Source organism: Cervus canadensis, chromosome 9, assembly GCF_019320065.1.
Source record: "Cervus canadensis isolate Bull #8, Minnesota chromosome 9, ASM1932006v1, whole genome shotgun sequence".
In the NCBI taxonomy this organism is placed as follows: Eukaryota; Metazoa; Chordata; class Mammalia; order Artiodactyla; family Cervidae; genus Cervus; species Cervus canadensis.
Window position 1 is genome coordinate 13,827,009 of NC_057394.1, and position 18,708 is coordinate 13,845,716.

At 43.1% G+C, this 18,708-nt stretch overlaps 1 protein-coding gene across 1 annotated transcript in view; it reads right to left on the bottom strand.

The window, feature by feature from the left end:
- CLDN10 (claudin 10) overlaps positions 1 to 17,617 on the bottom strand; it is a 91,831-nt gene extending 74,214 nt beyond the window's left edge. The window contains exon 1 of the mRNA XM_043477742.1: positions 17,166 to 17,617. Within this exon, the coding sequence (XP_043333677.1) occupies positions 17,166 to 17,379 (214 nt within the window). The 5' untranslated portion in view covers positions 17,380 to 17,617. The remainder of the gene's footprint in view (positions 1 to 17,165) is intronic.
- Between the last annotated feature and the right edge of the window lie 1,091 nt (positions 17,618 to 18,708).

Genomic DNA, 18,708 nt, shown 5'->3' on the forward strand with positions numbered 1-18,708 from the left:
CTGTAGGAGGAATAGTTGGCTTTGATTTAAACTGCGGCGCAGTGTGAGAGAGTGGAAGGAGCACTCAGGCAGAATTCTAGAGAGAGAATCCTATGACAAGAAAAGCCAAATAATTTAGAGATGGGAGTGAATGGTTATCAATGGGGATGAATGGGGAAGAAAAAAAGTAAAGTGGATTTTTGCATAAATAATGGTCTTGAGAAGTGTCCTTCCCTGTGGAAACTTGAGTCATCTCCAGGGATGAGGATGTGACTAGGAATCAAATCTGCCAGGTTTAAGGTACAGACCTCCTCAAGAAGTGGGAAAATGCATAACTGACAACGATAGAGGTGGACAGGAGATGGGTACAGTGAAATGCTACCTGAAGACAGAGGAGCAGCTGTGGGACCATGATCACATGAGGAAGGCTGGAAAAGGAAGTGGTCTGTAGGGGAATATGATGAGTTCCATTCAGGATCTACTTATGACCTGGTAAATTCATATCTTACATTTATGTATATCAGCTCCATCTTTCTCTTGTTCCCGCTTTGCTTCAGTCTTCCCTTCAAGTTTAAATCTCTCTTGAAGAATAGAAAGAGCTTGGTTTTCTTTGATCTGACCTCATGACCAAGCAAAATGCCTTACACATAGAAGATATTGAATGGATAGGTGAATGGGTGGATGGATGGATGGATGGATGGATGGATGGATGGATGGATGGATGGATGGATGGATAAGTGGATGAATATTCAAATATTCCTGAGCAGAGGTCTCCCTTTGCTCCTTGGAGTTCCTTAGAGAAAAGTGGGTCAGGAGGAGAGCAGAGGTTGGAAAAGGCTTGCGATCTTTCCAGACAGATGTAAAAGATCAGAAAGAAGAGTTGGCAGAACCTAAAAATAAGTTGTGTTTCGAGAAGTAAAGAGAGTAAAGACAACTAGATTGTCTACTTGGAGTGAAAATAACAAATGTATTTTATACTTATAGAATGTGAAATTAAAATTTAACCTTAAATGACACAGAAATTTATTGCCCCTAATGTCATGTTAACGCCATCCCAGTTTTGTTTTTATTTTTTTCACTTGTCTCTAACTGCTTGGCCTGGTGCAGTCGTTTTTATTGCTCTAGATGGCACCTGTTTTCTTGTCAAAGCAGAGTCTTTCTGCTAAGTCATCCTGAAGTACAACTTAACTTGCAAAATGTGTTCTGTAATTAAATTAAAATCGCAGGATGTTTTGGATTAGAGCAATCTTCTTTCAACCAGACCCGAGGTTAGTAAGAGAGTGTGACCTATCTGGGATAGAATTCCCTCATCCAAAACAAACGGAACATTTCACTGGATTAATTTTCAACTCACTGGGAGATTCTGGGTCCAATTTGCTGAAGATTACATGTAATTTATGATAAGGAATATTATGCATCTAGGGACTTCCCTCATGGTCAGTGGTTAAGACTCTGCACTTCCACTGCAGGAGACCTGGGTTTGATCGTTGGTCAGGGAACTAAGATCCCATGTCTTGTGTGGTGCAGCCAAAAAGTAAAATAAGTCAATATTTTAAAAATTGTCAAAAAAACCCACTACTGTGCATCTTATTTCTATTTATAAATTGTGTGCTATGTATTCCTTATATCAGTATATCATTTGTGTCCGACTCTTTGTGACCCCATGGACTGTGGCCTGTCACGCTCCTCTGTCCATGGGATTTTCCAGGCAAGAATACTGGAGTGAGTTGCCATCTCCTCGTCCAGGGGATCTTCCCGACCCAGGGATCAAACCCCCATCTTCTGTGTCTCCTGCATTGGCAGACAGATTCTTTATCGTTGAGCCACCTGGGAAGCCCTACATCAGTAAAATCTATCATAAACATATGTATGTATTTACATGTGCATAGATACATACATATCTCTTTATATCTTTATTTATACTTTATCTGTACTTTTTTTGGGCACTGGTTGTTAACATTTACCAACACACCATTGTCCAAAACCAAAAAACATGATGGATGGTAATAATTGTCATAAGAGAGTTGGACAAGGCTGTGGAATCCCTGGGAGACGGGGATGCTGTCATGGGCTTCATGGAGGCGATGAGGACCAGTGGAGGCTAGAGGCAGAAGAACTTGGGGGAACCATTTTTTGGGAGGTCCTTGGATTTGCTTGTCCCACTGGTCCCTGGGGGAAGAAGGGACCAGTCACAAGGGGGCTGCTGCCTGCCTGAGGTTGTCAGTGTGCTGTGTTTTCTGGAACCCAGGATGAGATTCAGCCTCTGAGAACCACGGTGAGAAGACACGGTGAGCTCAGGAACTATCAACGCCTCTAGACACAGGAATGTTCATCTCCTTCTGTGGCTCCAGGGACTGGTCAGCACAGAACAACCTGGAGACAGAATGGCCTAGGCCCACTGGCAGGAAAAAGTCCACCAGCTAGGGATTTCTGTAAAGGGGAATTTTTTCTTCAACTGGATTTAAAGGCTTGGAATTCAAACTTTATTGTGATGTGGGGGAATGGAATTAGGCCCCCAAATGTCCTTTCGCATTACATGTAACTATGACATGTCCTATGGAGTGTGTCCTCAATATCTATTCATGTTGACAAATTTTCATGGGGGTCAAGCTTTCTGAAGTGCACTAGGACCCTGACATCATTTTCAGGCCCCCTCCCATCCTTCCCTCCTCTCACACACCACCCACTCTGCTATCATCTCCCCTGAGCCGCTAAGATGAGGCCAGAGTGTAGAAAGGACAATACTTCCCTTCTCACCCGGTCATCAACCCCAAAAAAGGGCGGGGAGAGAGGGGGAAGAGCCTGAACAGTGCTGTGGGCTCAGCACCAGCCTTCTTTAAATCGTTGGAGAGGAGGACCAGGTCTTGGTCCCATGTGGCACCAACACTAAAACCTGTCCTGCCTTTGCCATCCTGGCTGTGGTGTCTCTGTGGGAAACACCTGCCCATAGGTGAGCTGAAAGTGTCACCGTCTTGGGGCCCTGGGACAAGCCTCTCTGTGGTTGACATAGGGAGGGAGGGGGAAGGAGCCAGCTGGACACAGAGGCCAGCAGTGGTGGAATGTGACCTTGACGAGAAATGCGGGCACTGGATTTCTAGGTGGGAGGAGCTTGTGTGCAGTGATGTCATTGGGAGACATATGCCTAGGGGTCTTTTCTAGAAGCCTTGTTGCATCGAAAGCAAAGTGTGTTCATGTAGAGGAAAGGCTGATGGCGTCTGAGGTGGAGCAGTGGTGGTGGTCATGGGACTTGAGCCCTGCTGAGGAGAATCCGCGTTCTCCCCCAAGACAAGAGCAAGTAAGAGACGAGATCATCATAGGCATTACCAGGTAGCTCGGAGATATTTAGGGCAGCAATCCTTGGAAAAGTCTGGAGTTTTGCCTGGATTCCATTTGAACTGGGGGCAGAAATGTGAAGATTTAGCATTTGTTCCCATAGGCTGGTGTAGTGTAGAATATAACTTTTACACATAAGAAAAAAAGTATAAGATAAAGATTAAAAAATAAAAAAAATTGCATGCTGATTAAGGGAAGAATCAAGATTTGTAAATAGGAAGAGAAGACCTCTCAATTAAGTTACTAAAGATAGCTATAAATGTTTTTTCAGAAGCTAAGAAAGCACAGTTCAGTTGTGGGGGTGGTATGTGGCCAGGCAACAGAGTAATGAGAAAATCCTGACAAGAAAAAATTCAGGAAGGAAATAGCTTACTGATTTCCCCTCCTCATCTCAACCATTTGAGTTAAAGTAAGACCTGTGAAAGAACCACCGTTTCTAGAGAAATCGTCCTCAAACATGTTTTGTAACACAGTTAACCCGAGTGGTACCGGGCTATCTCGGGGAGGTGACGGCTTGTTATTTGGTCTGCTTGCAGTTAAAGGCATTTATGTTTACCCTGCACTTTTTTTACCCAGTTGCTTGTAACCTGCAGAAAGTAACCCTCACAGAAAGGGCCTCACAGTCCAGCCCCTCTTCAGAATCCAGCAGATGAGGAGCTGGGAAGCTCTTTTTTCTGCTGACGGTGTTCACACATGGCTGGATGATTTGTGGTCAAGACCAACAGCCACATCCATATCTCAGAGTCACTAATTACCAAGAGAAGGACTCAGCCCACAACCACTCAGAGGATAGAAAGTTCTCAGAGAGTGAGTATACTCGAATAATCAGAATAATCAGAGCTGGTTTTCTTTTTTTTTTTTTTTAATAGAAAATCACTTTCTGATTTCTCAGCTACACCTTTCAAATATAAGCTGTTTTCTATGGCCTTAAGGAAACATTGTGAATGGTGCCTGAGATTTTTCATAACATTAATATTTGGATGAAAGGACCAGGTATGATCTTAGAATGAAGGCAATGGCCAGGGAGAAGGGCAAAGGCCAAAGAAATGCCCCAAATTTCAAAAGGGTACATTTCAGAAATGGCCATTGGTGTGCTTGATAGCAAACCCCAGATCGATTCTAGAATAGATTACTAAAGAGGTGGTTTTAGAGCTGTTAGTAAGGCAAGAAGCTCTCAGAATTAAACTGGAAGAAGCTCTGTTTTGCAAGCATGAACTGGCAGCACCGGATAGCAAGTCGAAGAGCGGAAAGTCTTTCTCAATCTAGTGCAGCGGGCGAGCGGGGAGGCTGAGCTCAGGTGAACCACAGGCTGAGCCCCAGACAAGCAGACCTTCCTGCAGGGGCAACGGGAGGGCGGCAGGCAGATTCTGCAGGGTTTGGCATTGACAAGGTGGGGGCTCAGAGGACCCTGGTGGGCTGTATTCCATGGGGTCACAAGAGTCGGACATGACTTAGCGACTAAACCACCACCACTAAGGTGTGCGATCAGCAGTTTGGGAAAAACGAGGAGGAGAAAGTATGCTGCATCCTCTTGGATTTGGAAATCCAGGGGTGAGTGTGGAACTGGGTGGAAGATGTCTTTACCTCTAGAGGAGGAGCTCCACAGAGACCACATGGAGTATGCAGGAGGCTTTTATATGATATTAAACTGTGAAAGTGAAAGCCGCTCAGTCGTGTCTGACTCTTTGGGACCCCCATGGACTATACAGTCCGTGGAATTCTCCAGGCCAGAATGCTGGAGTGGGTAGCTGTTTCTGTCTCCAAGGGATCTTCCCAACCCAGGGATCGAACCCAGGTCTTCTGCACTGCAGGCAGATTCTCTATCAGCTGAGCCACCAGGGAAGCCTGATATTAAACAGGGAGATGACCAAATCAGGATTCAAAATAGTCTTAAAGGCTTAATTTGTTGGTTTGAGAAAACAACCACCACAATAATAGTAAACTCATTTGTTAGCTCATTTAATTTTTTCATAAGGGAGATATTATCATCCTCATTTTACAGGGAAAGAAACTGAAACACGAGAGGTTAAGTAACTAGACCAAAGTCACACAGCTGATAATGGTAAACCTAGGATTTGAACAGGAAGTCAGGTTTCAGGTTCTGCTCTCTGGAAGGAAGAAGGAAGGAAACTGATGGTCATGGTGTATTTACAATCTGCCAGACACCAAATTCCCCCAAGGGAATACTTAGGAAGCTGGAAGGCCTGGAAGGAGATCAAATGATTTAAAGTAGGACCTGGTAAAAGATGATGGTGATGTTATAGAAGGTTATTTCTAGGCACTGCCCAGGCCTAGGAAGGCATCTGAGGATGAGGCAGGAATATGGCTTTTCTGTGCTGACCCCAGATCTACGTGAATTATTTGTTGCTATGGCCTGGATGAATGGTGATCAGTCATGTCTATTCATTGGTTCCACATTTCTGTCTGTGAAAATCTTGGTCTCTAAGTCTGTCTTTTGACTCTGCTGACTGTGGTGTGGGATATGGGTGAGATGTCTACATGGTGAGTTGCGTGTGTGTGTGTGTGTGTGTGTGTGATGTGTAGAAGTGTTTGCATGGTGAGAGTTTGTATGGACATGTAGTTAGCTGTGGAACCAGCTGTGTCTGTGGGCATGCCTGTGCCCACATAGTGTGAGCACTCTGGTGTGAGTCTGTCTTATGATTCTAGAGTAACTGGAGCACAGGCTGGATGGCTCACCACCCTGGGCAATGATAGTCTCCCACCCCTAGCACTCCCGAGAGACTAATGAAGGAGCAGGAAGCAGAAGCAGAAAGAGCCCTATAAAGCAGAGGGTAGTTACTGCTCCCTAAGAACCTTTGGGTGCCCTTACAGGACAGCATTGGAATAGAAGTTCCCTGGGGAGGGCGCTATGGTCTCCTAACCCTTCCAGTACTGACTTGAATCTGGAATAGAGGGAGTTAGGATAGTTCAGTTCAGTTCAGTTGCTCAGTCATGTCCAACTCTTTGTGACCCCATGGACTGCAGCATGCCAGGCTTCCCTGTCCATCACCAACTCATGGAGCTTACTCAAACTCATGTCCATTGAATTGGTGATGCCATCCAACCACCTCATCCTCTGTCATCCCCTTCTCCTCCTGCCTTCAATCTTTCCCAGCATCAGCGTCTTCCAATGAGTCAGTTCTTCGCACGAGGTGGCCAAACTATTGGAGTTTCAGCTTCAACATCAATCCTTCCAGTGAACACCCAGGACTGATCTCCTTTAGGATGGACTGGTTGGATCTCTTTGCAGTCCAAGGGACTCTCAAGAGTTTTCTCCAACACCACAGTTCAAAAGCATCCATGAAAAAAAAAAAAAAGAAACACAAAAGCATCCATTCTTCATTGCTCAGCTTTTTTTGTAGTCCAGCTCTCACATCCATACATAACTACTGGAAAAACCATAGCTTTGACTAGACGGACCTTTGTTGGTAAAGCAATGTCTCTGCTTTCTAATATACTGTCTAGGTTGGTCATAGCTTTTCTTTCAAGAAGCAAGCATCTTTTAATTTCGTGGCTGCAGTCACCATCTGCAGTGATTTTGGAGCCCCCCAAAATAAAATCTGTCACTTTTTCCATTGTTTCCCCGTCTAGTTGCCATGAAGTGATGGGACCAGATGCCATGAGTTAGGATAACATGGGTATTTTCCCAGATGACATAAATCAATTCTAGATAATTCTCTAAATAGCATCTGTTGGCTTCTCTTTGTGGCTCCATCTCCTACCAAGACCATCACCCACTGCATTCCCTTTGTTAACTGGACCGTGGAAGTGATTCCTGCTTTACTCCTTCCCACCCACATTCTCACATTTTGGAGAATAGTCCTTCCCAAGGTAGAGGGTAGGAGAGAAGCCTGTTCTGGTAAGGAAATAGAACCTGGGGCAGGAGAATCCGCTGGGCAAACCAGCAGGCAGTCCAGCCAGCTGGGACTGGAGCTCACAGTTGAGGGCTGGCATTGGGTCAGGACTGAGTGGCCTGGCAGCTTGCAATTCGTGGGTAGGACAGTCATGAGTCAGATGTACTGTCTGGAGCCCAGACATCAGTTGGCAGAGCAAAATGTGAGGTCTGAGGTTCAGGTTTCAACAGGAGAGAGGTTTTATTGTTTTGTTCCAGAAAATGGAAGGCTGATCATAGTGGAAAGAGCACATAGCGAGGGTGCAGGCCTGAGGAAGGGTCCTGACGCCCACCGTAGAGACTCAGCTTCCCTGGGGACATTTGTAAGAGTCCTGCAGAGCAGGTGAAAATCCCCAGACATGACTGGCTGGAGGTTTGTTGGTAAATGAATGAGAGCATCTCCTGTGGTCAGACAGGGAGAAAATAGCCTTCATTTTCCTGCACTGACTGAGAGTCACATTTGTGTTCTGCAGAAAATGCGTCTCCCACCAAGGTGACTGTTTTGGCTGTTATAGTCATGGACTATGTTTGGTTCATATAAAGCAAAAATATTGATTCAAAGAAATCCAGTTAAAGGCAAGACTTGTGCTCTTATATCTGCCCCTCCCCCCAGCCACTAGGTCTTACTCTATGCCTGGATTTAGCAAGAGTCCTTCCTTTCTCTGCAAGGGTTAGGGGGCACACCCCTAGGGCTTGCTTAGGACCTTTGAAGTTATCAGTTCAAGATAGAGAATTGCATGATTATTATATCAATTCTAACATACCTTAATATATTGATTTAAATATAATAACATTACTATAACATTTACTACCTTAATTCATGTTCCCTTCTGGACTGTGAACAATTTCCAGGGCAGACAGGTCTTTTTATTATTTTGTTCCAAAGTAATCAGCATGGAGCTCATGAGTTGTCCAAAAATAAGTCAATACGCAAATCAGAAATACTGATGTTTAAATATTCTCTTTCTTCTTAGATGTCACAGAATCTCAGATCTCAAACTGGAATTGACCTGAGGGATTACCTAGTCTGTCTTTCTGGGCTTCCTAAGTGGCTCAGTGGTAAAGAATCCACCTGGCAATGCAGGAGACCCAGGTTCAATCCCTGGGTTGGGAAGATCCCCTGGAGGAAGAGATGGCAACCCACTCCAGTATTCTTGCCTGAAAAATCCCATGGACAGAGGAGTCTTGTGGGCTACAGTCCATAGGGACGCAAAGAGCTGCACATGACTGAGTGACTGAGGATGCACACAGTCTGTATTTCCAGCCAATGCAGGAATTATTTCTACCGCCTTTTAACAGAGGACCAATAGCAGCCTCCTCTGGATACTTCTAACCAGTTCTTTGTGGGACAGCCTGTTCCATCATTGGGCAACTCAGAAATTTCTCCATAGCTCCTGTGAATCTGATTCCCTAGTATCATCTACCCATCAGTCCTACTCATCTTCTTCCCATTCCTCAGTCCCTCCTGCATCCAGCATATATTTTTTTACCTTTTTCCAGGTGAAACAATTGCTCATGTGAATTTATTTCAAGACCTTCCATCCTCCTGGTTACCCTCCTCTCAAATCAATGAATATGGTTTGTATTTGTGTTCCTTAAAGTATGGTGCCCAAGTCAGCCCTATGCAATTTGACTGCAGAATATGGGGAGCATATGGGGAGAATATGTCTTCTAACTTGAACATTCTTATACTATTAATGGCACTTCAGATTGCATTAATCCTTATGGCTGCCCCCTTTTTCTGTTATTCTTTATTAAACATCTAAAAAGCACAATTTTTTAAAATTCAGTTCAGTCCACTATTATCTTTCATTCTATCCAATTGATGTTTAAAGCCAGACATTAAGTTGAGGATCTGATTGCTTGAGATCTTGGTATGTACTGGAAAACACTGTTCTGGGAGAAGGGATGGAACTTAGTTTGGGACCTGCTCTGCAGCCAGCTTCTTCTTCGGCTGCCAACAAGCCTCTGGGCAGGAACCTCAGCGTATCCATGACCTCGTCATCCCTCATGAGTCACCAAGTTAGTTGGTGTTATGAGCTCTACCTCTAAGCACCCTCCTTGTTGGTTCCCAATGCTGCCCTCTTGGTTCAGGTTCTCACATGAAATACTGCAGGATCTTTCTGAAATGCAAGTCCCTTCAGAAATTCTCTGCTCAGAATGTTTCAATGGTTTTCCAGCTCCTCTAAGACAAAGTTTAAATCCCCTAATGAAGCTTAAAGGTCTCTTCACAAGTTCCCTTCTCTCTGTACCTGCACCCCATCTGAACCTTCTCCTGCATGTCCACGTGTCAGCCTTTCCCATGTGCTTGATGGTCCCTGATGCATTTGGCTCCTCCTGCCTTGAGGTCTTTGCTTGTAGATGCTTCAGGCCCTGCTCTGGGTTCTCTGCACAAATCAATTCACTTCCTCCTCACCATGGCCCTCTAAAGTAGATAATATTACTAATTAATAATAATATTAATTATATTTAATTAATTAAATAGTAGTAATAATATTACTTCCATTTTACAGACAGGGGAGCTCATACTTTAAGCATTTTTGCCTGGAGTCACACAGTTAATAAATTGTAGGGCTGGATAATTCCCCTGACCTGAAATGCCCTCCCTTCCTTTCTCTGGGCCAACTTCTACCCATCTTTCAAGTCAGTTCAAGCAATAGCTTTTCTGGGAAGTCTGCCTATGCCCTGAACTTAACCCCAGACAGCACTTACCGTCCTGGGCTAATCGCTTGCTAAATGATCATCTCTAAGCAGTATATCCGCTGGGGATAGGCCTGTGTCCTGTCCTCACTTTGTCTCCATATGCTGCCCTGGGAATCTAATGAATGGGAAGGAGCTCATTAGCGAATAAGCAAATTAACTACTCAGAGGATTCCTTTTGTAGTTGTAATATGATGCCATGGCCATTTGCCAAACTGTTAATTTTGGTCATCAGTTTTTTCCTGTAATGTGTAAAAAAATTTGGTCCAAGGTTAATTGTAGACCAGCTGTCTCCTGGAAATCTGCTCAATTATCCTGGCTTGCCGGGAGCCAGCCCACGAGATCCCACCCATGACAAGGTCATGAGGAGAAGGCCTGACAAGCAAGGCAGATCAGGACTTCACGGATTTCAAAAAGCTGCCCCGGTGCTCACCTTAAAGATGATATCTGTCTTTCTGATGCTTGCTGTATTAGACTACTCCCTAATTTCTGTGACACAGGTAGAAGGCCTTCCCCGATCTCTCTCCAAACAGAATCAACTTAGAACTTTAATCAATATGTCCCCCGGACGGTGGTATCCTCTAAGATTATCCAGGATGAAAGGAGTGTTTCAATTTAGACCCCTTTGCTGGCATTCTAGCCTGCTTGGCAAATGCGTACTAATGCACATGACTGCTCACAACACCTTAGTCATGAACAGCATAAAGAACCTGATCACACAAAGGCCCTAATAGGCACAGAGCCTTTCGGGAGGTGAGGAAGCCCTATTAGAGAACACAAAAATATTACTCTAAAAGTGGTTATAGTTAAAGATTTAGAAAAATAAGAGTTTAGAATTGTTAATTTTAACTAGGAATGCTAAACAGGGGCTGCCTCACCGGAGCTGCAGAGTCTTTGTGTGGTAAACCTTTTAGATAAATTTAACTGATAACTTCTGCAAAAGGACTGACCTTTGTGTTCAACAAAGAATAGATTACGGAAAACAGCTTTGCATTCACCTAGGTCATAAAGTGTCAATAGGCCCCAAGGCCAGAAGATAATGTACAAGACTTTCACAAGAAGTATGCAGAAAACACCCTGGTTTCATGAAGGATAATCTGATGTAATATTAAACTATCTTCCCCTTAAAAATGTACTAACTTAGAATATAAAAGCTATGGTAAAAAATAAAGATTTGCCAGACTCTGCTGCATACCCCCAGTCTGGTCTCTCTCTCTCTGTCTCTCTCTCGCCGACGCCGTTCATCCTGAGGGTACCCCTGGATCCTGCTGAGGCTGGACCCCAGCACTGGCTTTATTCAAGAGCATTACTGCTTTCTGAAGTGCTCTGCAAGTGTCTAAAAATGCATAACAGCGGTGGATTCTAAAGCTACCAGTCCCAGCATGCTCTTTGCTCAGATGCCCTTTGAGTTCATCTGCTTGAGGATGCGAATTAGTCTGTGGGTGAGTCAGGGAATCAGAGCAGAAGAGACTCACCGGCGCCAGCTGGCCACACTTGGGTTCATATGGGCAATGAGCAACAGAGGAGCACTGGACCTGGCAAGAAATACACCTGAACCTTTTCTACACAAAATATTCACCACAAGAAAACAAAGACTGACAATCAGATAAGCATGAGAAGCCATAAAGGGGAGGGGGGATGGCAAAGCACTTGCCTTCCTGACCTATCTATGCAAACACCACCAAAGGATTTTATAGCCATACTGTATTTACTGTATTTTCTTGTTTTTTTAATTGTTTATTAGGCTGTGTTGGGTCTTAGCTGCAGCACATGAGATCTTAGTGCATCTTTCATTGCCATGCACGGACTCTCTAGTTATGGCACGCGAGTGCCGGAGCGTGCAGGCAGGCTTAGCTGTTTATCAGAGCTCAAACCCACGTCCCCTGCTTGGCAAGGCAGAATCTCAACCACTGGACCATCAGGAAAGCCCCTGTATTTTCTTGCTTTTTGCATTCTCGGTGCTCTGGCATCCAGGGCATCGCTGTAGCAGGTAGGAGAGGGGGATACCAAGGCCAGTGGATTCTTAGAGATAAAATACACGTGCCGCTTTCAGAGACAAAGCAGCTAATCCAAAGCCCACACTCCAGTAATCTCCTTGATCAAGCTTTCATACGTCAAGCCAATGTTCCTCCATCGTGATCAACCCGGGGCGGGTACCAGAAAACTCAATAAAAGCTCTTGCCTATGTTTTCCTCTCACTCCTCAGCCTCTTGACTGACTCTAGTGCTTCCTAGCCTGGCCCTGTGTGGGGAACCAGGCTCCTACTTCTGGGGATCTGTGAGTATGAAAACTTCCTCCTCAGTGGCATTTCATGTCTGTGTGTCTTACCATCCCTGATTAAAACAAATTCCAGGTACTTTTAAAAATACATACTTGCCTATTTCATGCAATAGGGCTTCCCAGAACTCACATGCCAGTGCAGGAGATGTAAGAGACATGGGTTCGATCCCTGGGTTGAGAAGATCCCCTGGAGAAGGAAATGGCAACCCACTCCAGTATTCTTGCCTGGAGAATTCCATGGACAGAAGAGTCTGGTGGGCTACAGTCTGTGGGGCTGCAAAGGGTTGGATACAACTGAGCATACACACACACAGAGGATTCTTTTTCTTGATCTTCCCACAAATTTTGGTATGTAACTAATATCATCATCTTCTCAGTGAGAAAGGGAAACAATGAATTTAAGTAACTTATCTGTGCATGCGTGTCACACAAAAAATTAGTGGCAGAGCTGGGACTTCAATGCAGGTTTTAGGCTGGTACAAACCCTGGATATTTCCCCAAATATTCTATAGACAACCATATAAAGTTATAAATATGCTCTCCTGTGAGTCTCAGTTACTCTGTAAAATGGGAACTACAGAGTACCATCTTTTGGATAAATATGATCATGTATGTGAAATCACTTTGTAAAATGCAAATGTGAATCAAATCAGTAAATTAAACTGTCTGTCATAAAGTTTTTGCTAGTGCTCAGAACCAGGAATATTTGAGGAAACTTTGTCTATTTTTGACTACCCAGAATACAAATAGGTTTTCCCAATAGCTTTCCCAACGGCTCAGCAGGTAAAGAATCTGCCTGAGATGCAAGAAGCTCAGGAGACACAGGTTCCATCCCTGGGTTGGGAAGATCCCTTGGAGAAGGAAATGACAACCCACTCCAGTATTCCTGCCTGGAATATCCCATGGACAGAGGAGCCTGGTGGCCTACAGTAAATAGGGTTGCAAAGAGTCAGACACAGCTGAGCACAGCATGGTAATGGTAGGACCATACACACACATCCTAGGTCTGGTGGGGCTCTATTTCCCACCATGAAGCCCGAAGGGGGCCTTTTCTCCCCATTTCAGCAGATGCAATATGTGATTGACAGAAGGAACAGGTCCACATCGGTGGTGAGAAACTGACTTCGACACAAAGAAGGTCCTGGCTAATGATGTGCAGTGAGTCCTAACCTGTAGGATAAGCATCAACTTTAATCCAATGAACACAATAGCCTTCACTTTGTTATAAATATGACATAGGGTGTGCGACAAGGGATCAGAGGCCTCCTATTTGGTTTTGGATCCCAGATAGCAGCTACTACTGTCCTGGCTAGAAACAAATAGATGGAGCAGAAGAAACTGTCACCTTCCTACCACTGAGATGTGAGCTCTCCTGGCATCGAAATCTGTATTCATAGGAATGATTGCCACCCTTCATGGTGCACGGCTCTCTGCCAGGCACTGTACAAGGCGCTTTGTCTATGTTCTCTCGTTTCATCACCATTTCACAGGTAAGAAAAACCAAACATGACAAAACAAGAGACACAGCCTAGAGTGGATATTGCATCTAAAGACAATGCAGTGCTTTGAAATTGAGTCAAGAAGCTTTCAGGCCACAGTGAGGACTGAAATACAAGTGTTTCTACGATCTGAAGCAGAAGCTCTAATACTCTGGTCACTCGATGTGAGGATCTGATTCGTTGGAAAAGACCCTAATGCTGGGAAAGATCGCGTTCAGGAGGAGAAGGGGGCGACAGAGGATAAAATGGTTGGATGGTGTCATTGACACAAAGGACATGACTTTGAGCAAACTCCAGGAGATGGTGGACAGGGAAGCCTGATGTGCTGCAGTTCATGGGGTCACAAAGAGTTGGACACGACTTAGTGACTTAACAACTATGGTAAGCTCCTAAAATTGATTCCTTATAACTATAGTAGAAGGGGGCTTATATTTTTCACAACTGGAAATGCCTCTTGTCCAAAGATATGCTGGTTTACATCAATCTTTTAAGGATGTCATCATTATTAATCTAAATGCGTTCCTAAAAATCTGTAGCTATATTGGGTCATCTAAGAGGGTTAGCAACAAGAAGGTATGACTTTGACAATGAAGTTATGTAAAGAGCAAGGAAAAAATCTGGCAGCTTAAAAAGATTTTCTCTTTTTTCTTTCTTAGAGGAGGCTTAATCTGGCCTAAGATTTGTCTCAAATTGACAGTATAGGCTTAAATCAATTTATTATTTTAAAACACGATATGACCATTTTCATTCCTCTTTGGCTTCTGAGTTTTTTTACTCAATTTGAAATTATTGTGACATTTAAGAGCTTATTGGCATAGAAAGTTTTCCAAACACCTCAGTGTTATGCTTTCAAATAAGAATAAAAGAAAAGTAATCAGCATCATCAGCAATGACTGTGTGAATGAGGAAATCTAAGTTTGTGTGTCCATTTTCTTGAGAATATGAATCAATGTTCCTGATGTTGAACATACATCTCAATAGTAACCTGTATCTTTGATAAAGATTTTGATTCAGGATGAATAAAGTAGAAAGATTGTGTTAAATGAATTTTACAAATTCTAATTGAAGCATTGGAGGTGAGCAAGGTTTTCCAAATTACCTCTCGTGCGCAGCTTATACAGCAGATATAGAACAGAACACGATATATTTCTATTGAGAAGCAAAGTGAAGAGGATGAAGTTTAAGGGTAGAAGATTGTTTGGATCACCATCAACAATATTTAGAAACAAAATTTCTAACTCCACATTTTCTAAGATACATTTAGGGAAGTAGCTTTTGAAGTCATTATAAAAGGTAACAATGGTTCTTTAGCCCACTTTGGAGCTAAGGTTGATTGCCTATATTTCACAATAACGAGGTTTCATTAAGGAATAGAGAATGAAAGATAGAAGACCATAAATATATACCAGCTCAGCTGGTAAAGAATCCATCTGCAATGCAGGAGACCCTGGTTCAATTCCTGGGTCAGGAAGATCTGCTGGAGAAGGGAATGGCTACCCACTCCAGTATTCTTGCCTGGAGAATCCTCATGGACAGAGGAGCCTGGTGGGCTACAGTCCGTGGGGTCGCAAAGTGTCAGACATGACTGGAGCGACTAACGCACAATGCCGCAGAACACACACACATATATATATGTATATATATAAAGAACGAACCCAGAAAGAACAAAGAGATACTCTTACCCACATGAGATATCTTCTACTTGCTGCCCGAGGTGGAAGTGGGCCAAGAGGTCTGTGGAATGACAACCTCGTCCCCCACAACACTCTCCTTTAACAGTTTTCCCTGCATCTGGGGAAACCTTCCACAGTAGAAGGAACAATTTTGAAATATCCCAAGATAAGTTTAGAAGTCGGGACTGAAGAGAGATGAGCATTGATTCCTCTAATGAGGGCTTAGGAAAGCCCATGTTATTTGGAGGCCTGTGTCCAAGCTTGAACTGCTCCCTTGATTGTCATTAGAATCTCCTGGATTTAACTAAATATCCTCTCTTTATCCCTTGGCACACGTTGTGGACTAATGACATGAATACTTGACACAAAAACCCCTTAAAATATTATGCTTTAGTAACTTCCTGGTTAAAATTTTATTTCATTTTCTCTACTGGGGTCAAGGTTCAGTTTTGCCATTTGATTGTGAAAACTCTATGTATTATAAATTACTGGGGGCAATTTTTAGTATAATAAACCCACAACTTGTGACTGATTTGTAAACATACCTAATAGGCAGAAAACAGATGCAGATAGTAATTCCATAATACAAGCACGTAGCCAATAATTGTTGCCCTGGAGGTATTCCAAGGTATGAAAATATCTTTCTTTGAAGTATAGTTGATTTAAATATCATATTAATTTCAGGTGTACTACATAATGATTTGATATTCTTGTAGACTATACTGAAAAAGCTTTAAATTTTTTCCCTCTTTAGGATACATATACTTGCAGTATGTTGCAAGGAACCCCTTGCAATAGTTTCTAATACGCATAAAGTTGAAAGCTCATCTACGTACATATTTTTGATAAATCCTACTGACAAATACTTCATGGGCATTTTATTTCCCTTAGCTACTTTCAAAAATTTCTTGTCCTGCTATTTTATCACTGAACATAGTTCTTTAAAAATATGGAAACCCCTCTAAAAACTCTTACTCTCTCAATACTATATGTCTTCTCATATGTTCATATCACTGTGAATATATATTATACATACACATATATATGAATATATACACATGTGTGTATGGATTTCATGTTAGAATGGCCTCAGGAAATACAGGGATTTCAGATAACATAGGATCAGGACTTCCCGGGTGGTCCAGTGGTTAAGACTCTGCTTCTACTGCCAGGGGCAAAAGTTGGATCCCTGGATGGGGGAACTAAGCTCTCCACATGCCAGGTGGTGAGGTAAAAAAAACAAAACATTATAACATATGGTTTCTGGTGGCGTGTGTGTCCTATATGTGTATATATGGAGTTCTCCATGACACAGGCAAATTGAAACAAGTTTTAAAACAAGTCAGTCACTTCGCCCCTTCCCTTGGCATCTATTATTCACATTAGGTATTTCTAACAAAACCGTTTGGCTTTCCTGGTGGCTCAGACAGTAGAGAATCTGCCTTCAAGGCAGGAGACCTGAGTTTGATCCCTGGGTTGGGAAGATCCCCTGGAGAAGAGAACAGTTACCCACTCCAATATTCTGGCCTGGAGAATCCCATGGACTGTATGGTCCATGGGGGTCACAAAAAACGGGACACGACTGAGTGACTTTCACCATATCCATAAAGTTATTCTTAATTTTCCTTTGCCATATAAAAGGCATGATTTAATTCTCTCAGCCAACACTCACACACATCATCCATCTTAGGCAAATCTTGGCACTTGGATTAAGCACCCAGCTAACAGCAGACTGTACACAGACACTTGAGCGCCTTGAAGGGAAAAGCGACATTTTGCTTCCACCCCAAACAAAGCTATTATATTTACCTTCTACTTTGAAGATAGTAAAGTGCGGTCGGCAGTGGAAAGAACCCAACGCGTTACCTGCGCAGTTCATCCAGAGCCCCTGGTAAACCCAAGTGGCCGTTATCACCGAGGATGCTCTGGTGGTTACTTTCCACTCATTGGACGCGGTGGCCGCGACAAGAGCGCCAAAGCCCCCGACGCCGAACACCAGAGCCGAGATCTGAGCCCTGGACATGTCGCTCAGGCGTCTCCGGGGACACTGTCCAGACAGATGGCAGCCGTGGTCTAGGCATGCAGCGGGCACGACCCGCGTGGACCAGCGTTGCACCGAGTTAATGCGGGTAGGTTACAGCACTTCATGCTCGGATGGGCTGAGGAAGGACCGGAATTTAGGATACAGTCTGATTTACCGGTGGCATTTTAGAAGTAGCCAAAGACGATCTTTCTACATGGGTATTTACTAAAACTTTGTAGACCAATTCTAAAGGTTTTGAGTTCGCAGATTTTTTTCCCCCTAGCTCCGTAGTTAATGCTTAATTTTCTGTTAGTCTGAAGCTTAACGAACCATGGAATGACCAGATATTACAAAGTACAAATTACACAGTAACAGTGAAGGCTTACTTGACCCATTGCTTAGTTTTGTGTGTTTCTGAGTCTTACATAAATGGAATCATTGTGTAGGTTTCTTCTGTAACCTATTTTTTCCCCCCACACACTGTATTTGTGCAATTTATCTGTGTTCCAGAATGTAGCTATAGTTCATAAATTATGAGAGCAGAATATAGTATTTCATTAGATGAATTTTACTGGGTTATACCATCATTTTGAATCAGTACTTTGAAGATACAACTCATTTTTAGTTGGCTTCCGTAGTTTTTGAGAAACTGAGAGCCTGATTTGTCATTTCTGTGTAGATTAATCTGTGTTTGGCTGGTTTTAAGATTGTTTCTTTGGTTTTGGCAGTTTCACTAGTTTTCTAAGTGTGGATTTTTCTTTTTTAAATCTTTAGGATTTACTGATCTTGAAGCTGATGCTCTTTCATCAGTTCTGGAGAACCATTAGTCTTTCCTCTCTCTAGGAATCACCTCTGCCCTTATCCTTTATCTCCTTCTGTGACTCTGATAAGATGTATTTTTTACTTTGTTCTATATCTCAAACTCCCTTTAACATTTTTTACCTCTTTATTGCTCCATGCTGCATTCTGGGAATTTTTTTTCAGACATATGTTCTGATTTTAAAAAATTTATCTTTGGCTATGTAAAACTCTTAAAAAAAAAAGTTCTAGAATTTCCATTTTATTCATCAAATCTGCCTATTTCTTTTTTTCTAACCTCTTGTTCTTTAGTCAAAATTCAGAAGCCACGTTTTATCTGTTAGTATTAGAGATGTTTGTCGTTTATTTTTATTTATTTTAGGCTGTGCTAAGTCTTTGTTGCAGCATGGGTTTTTCTCTTGTTGGGGTGAATGGGGGCTCCTCTCCAGTTCTGGTGCATGAGCTTCTCATTGCGGTGGCTGTTCTTGTTTTAGAGCACAGACTCTCGGGTGAGAGGGCTCAGTAGCTTCA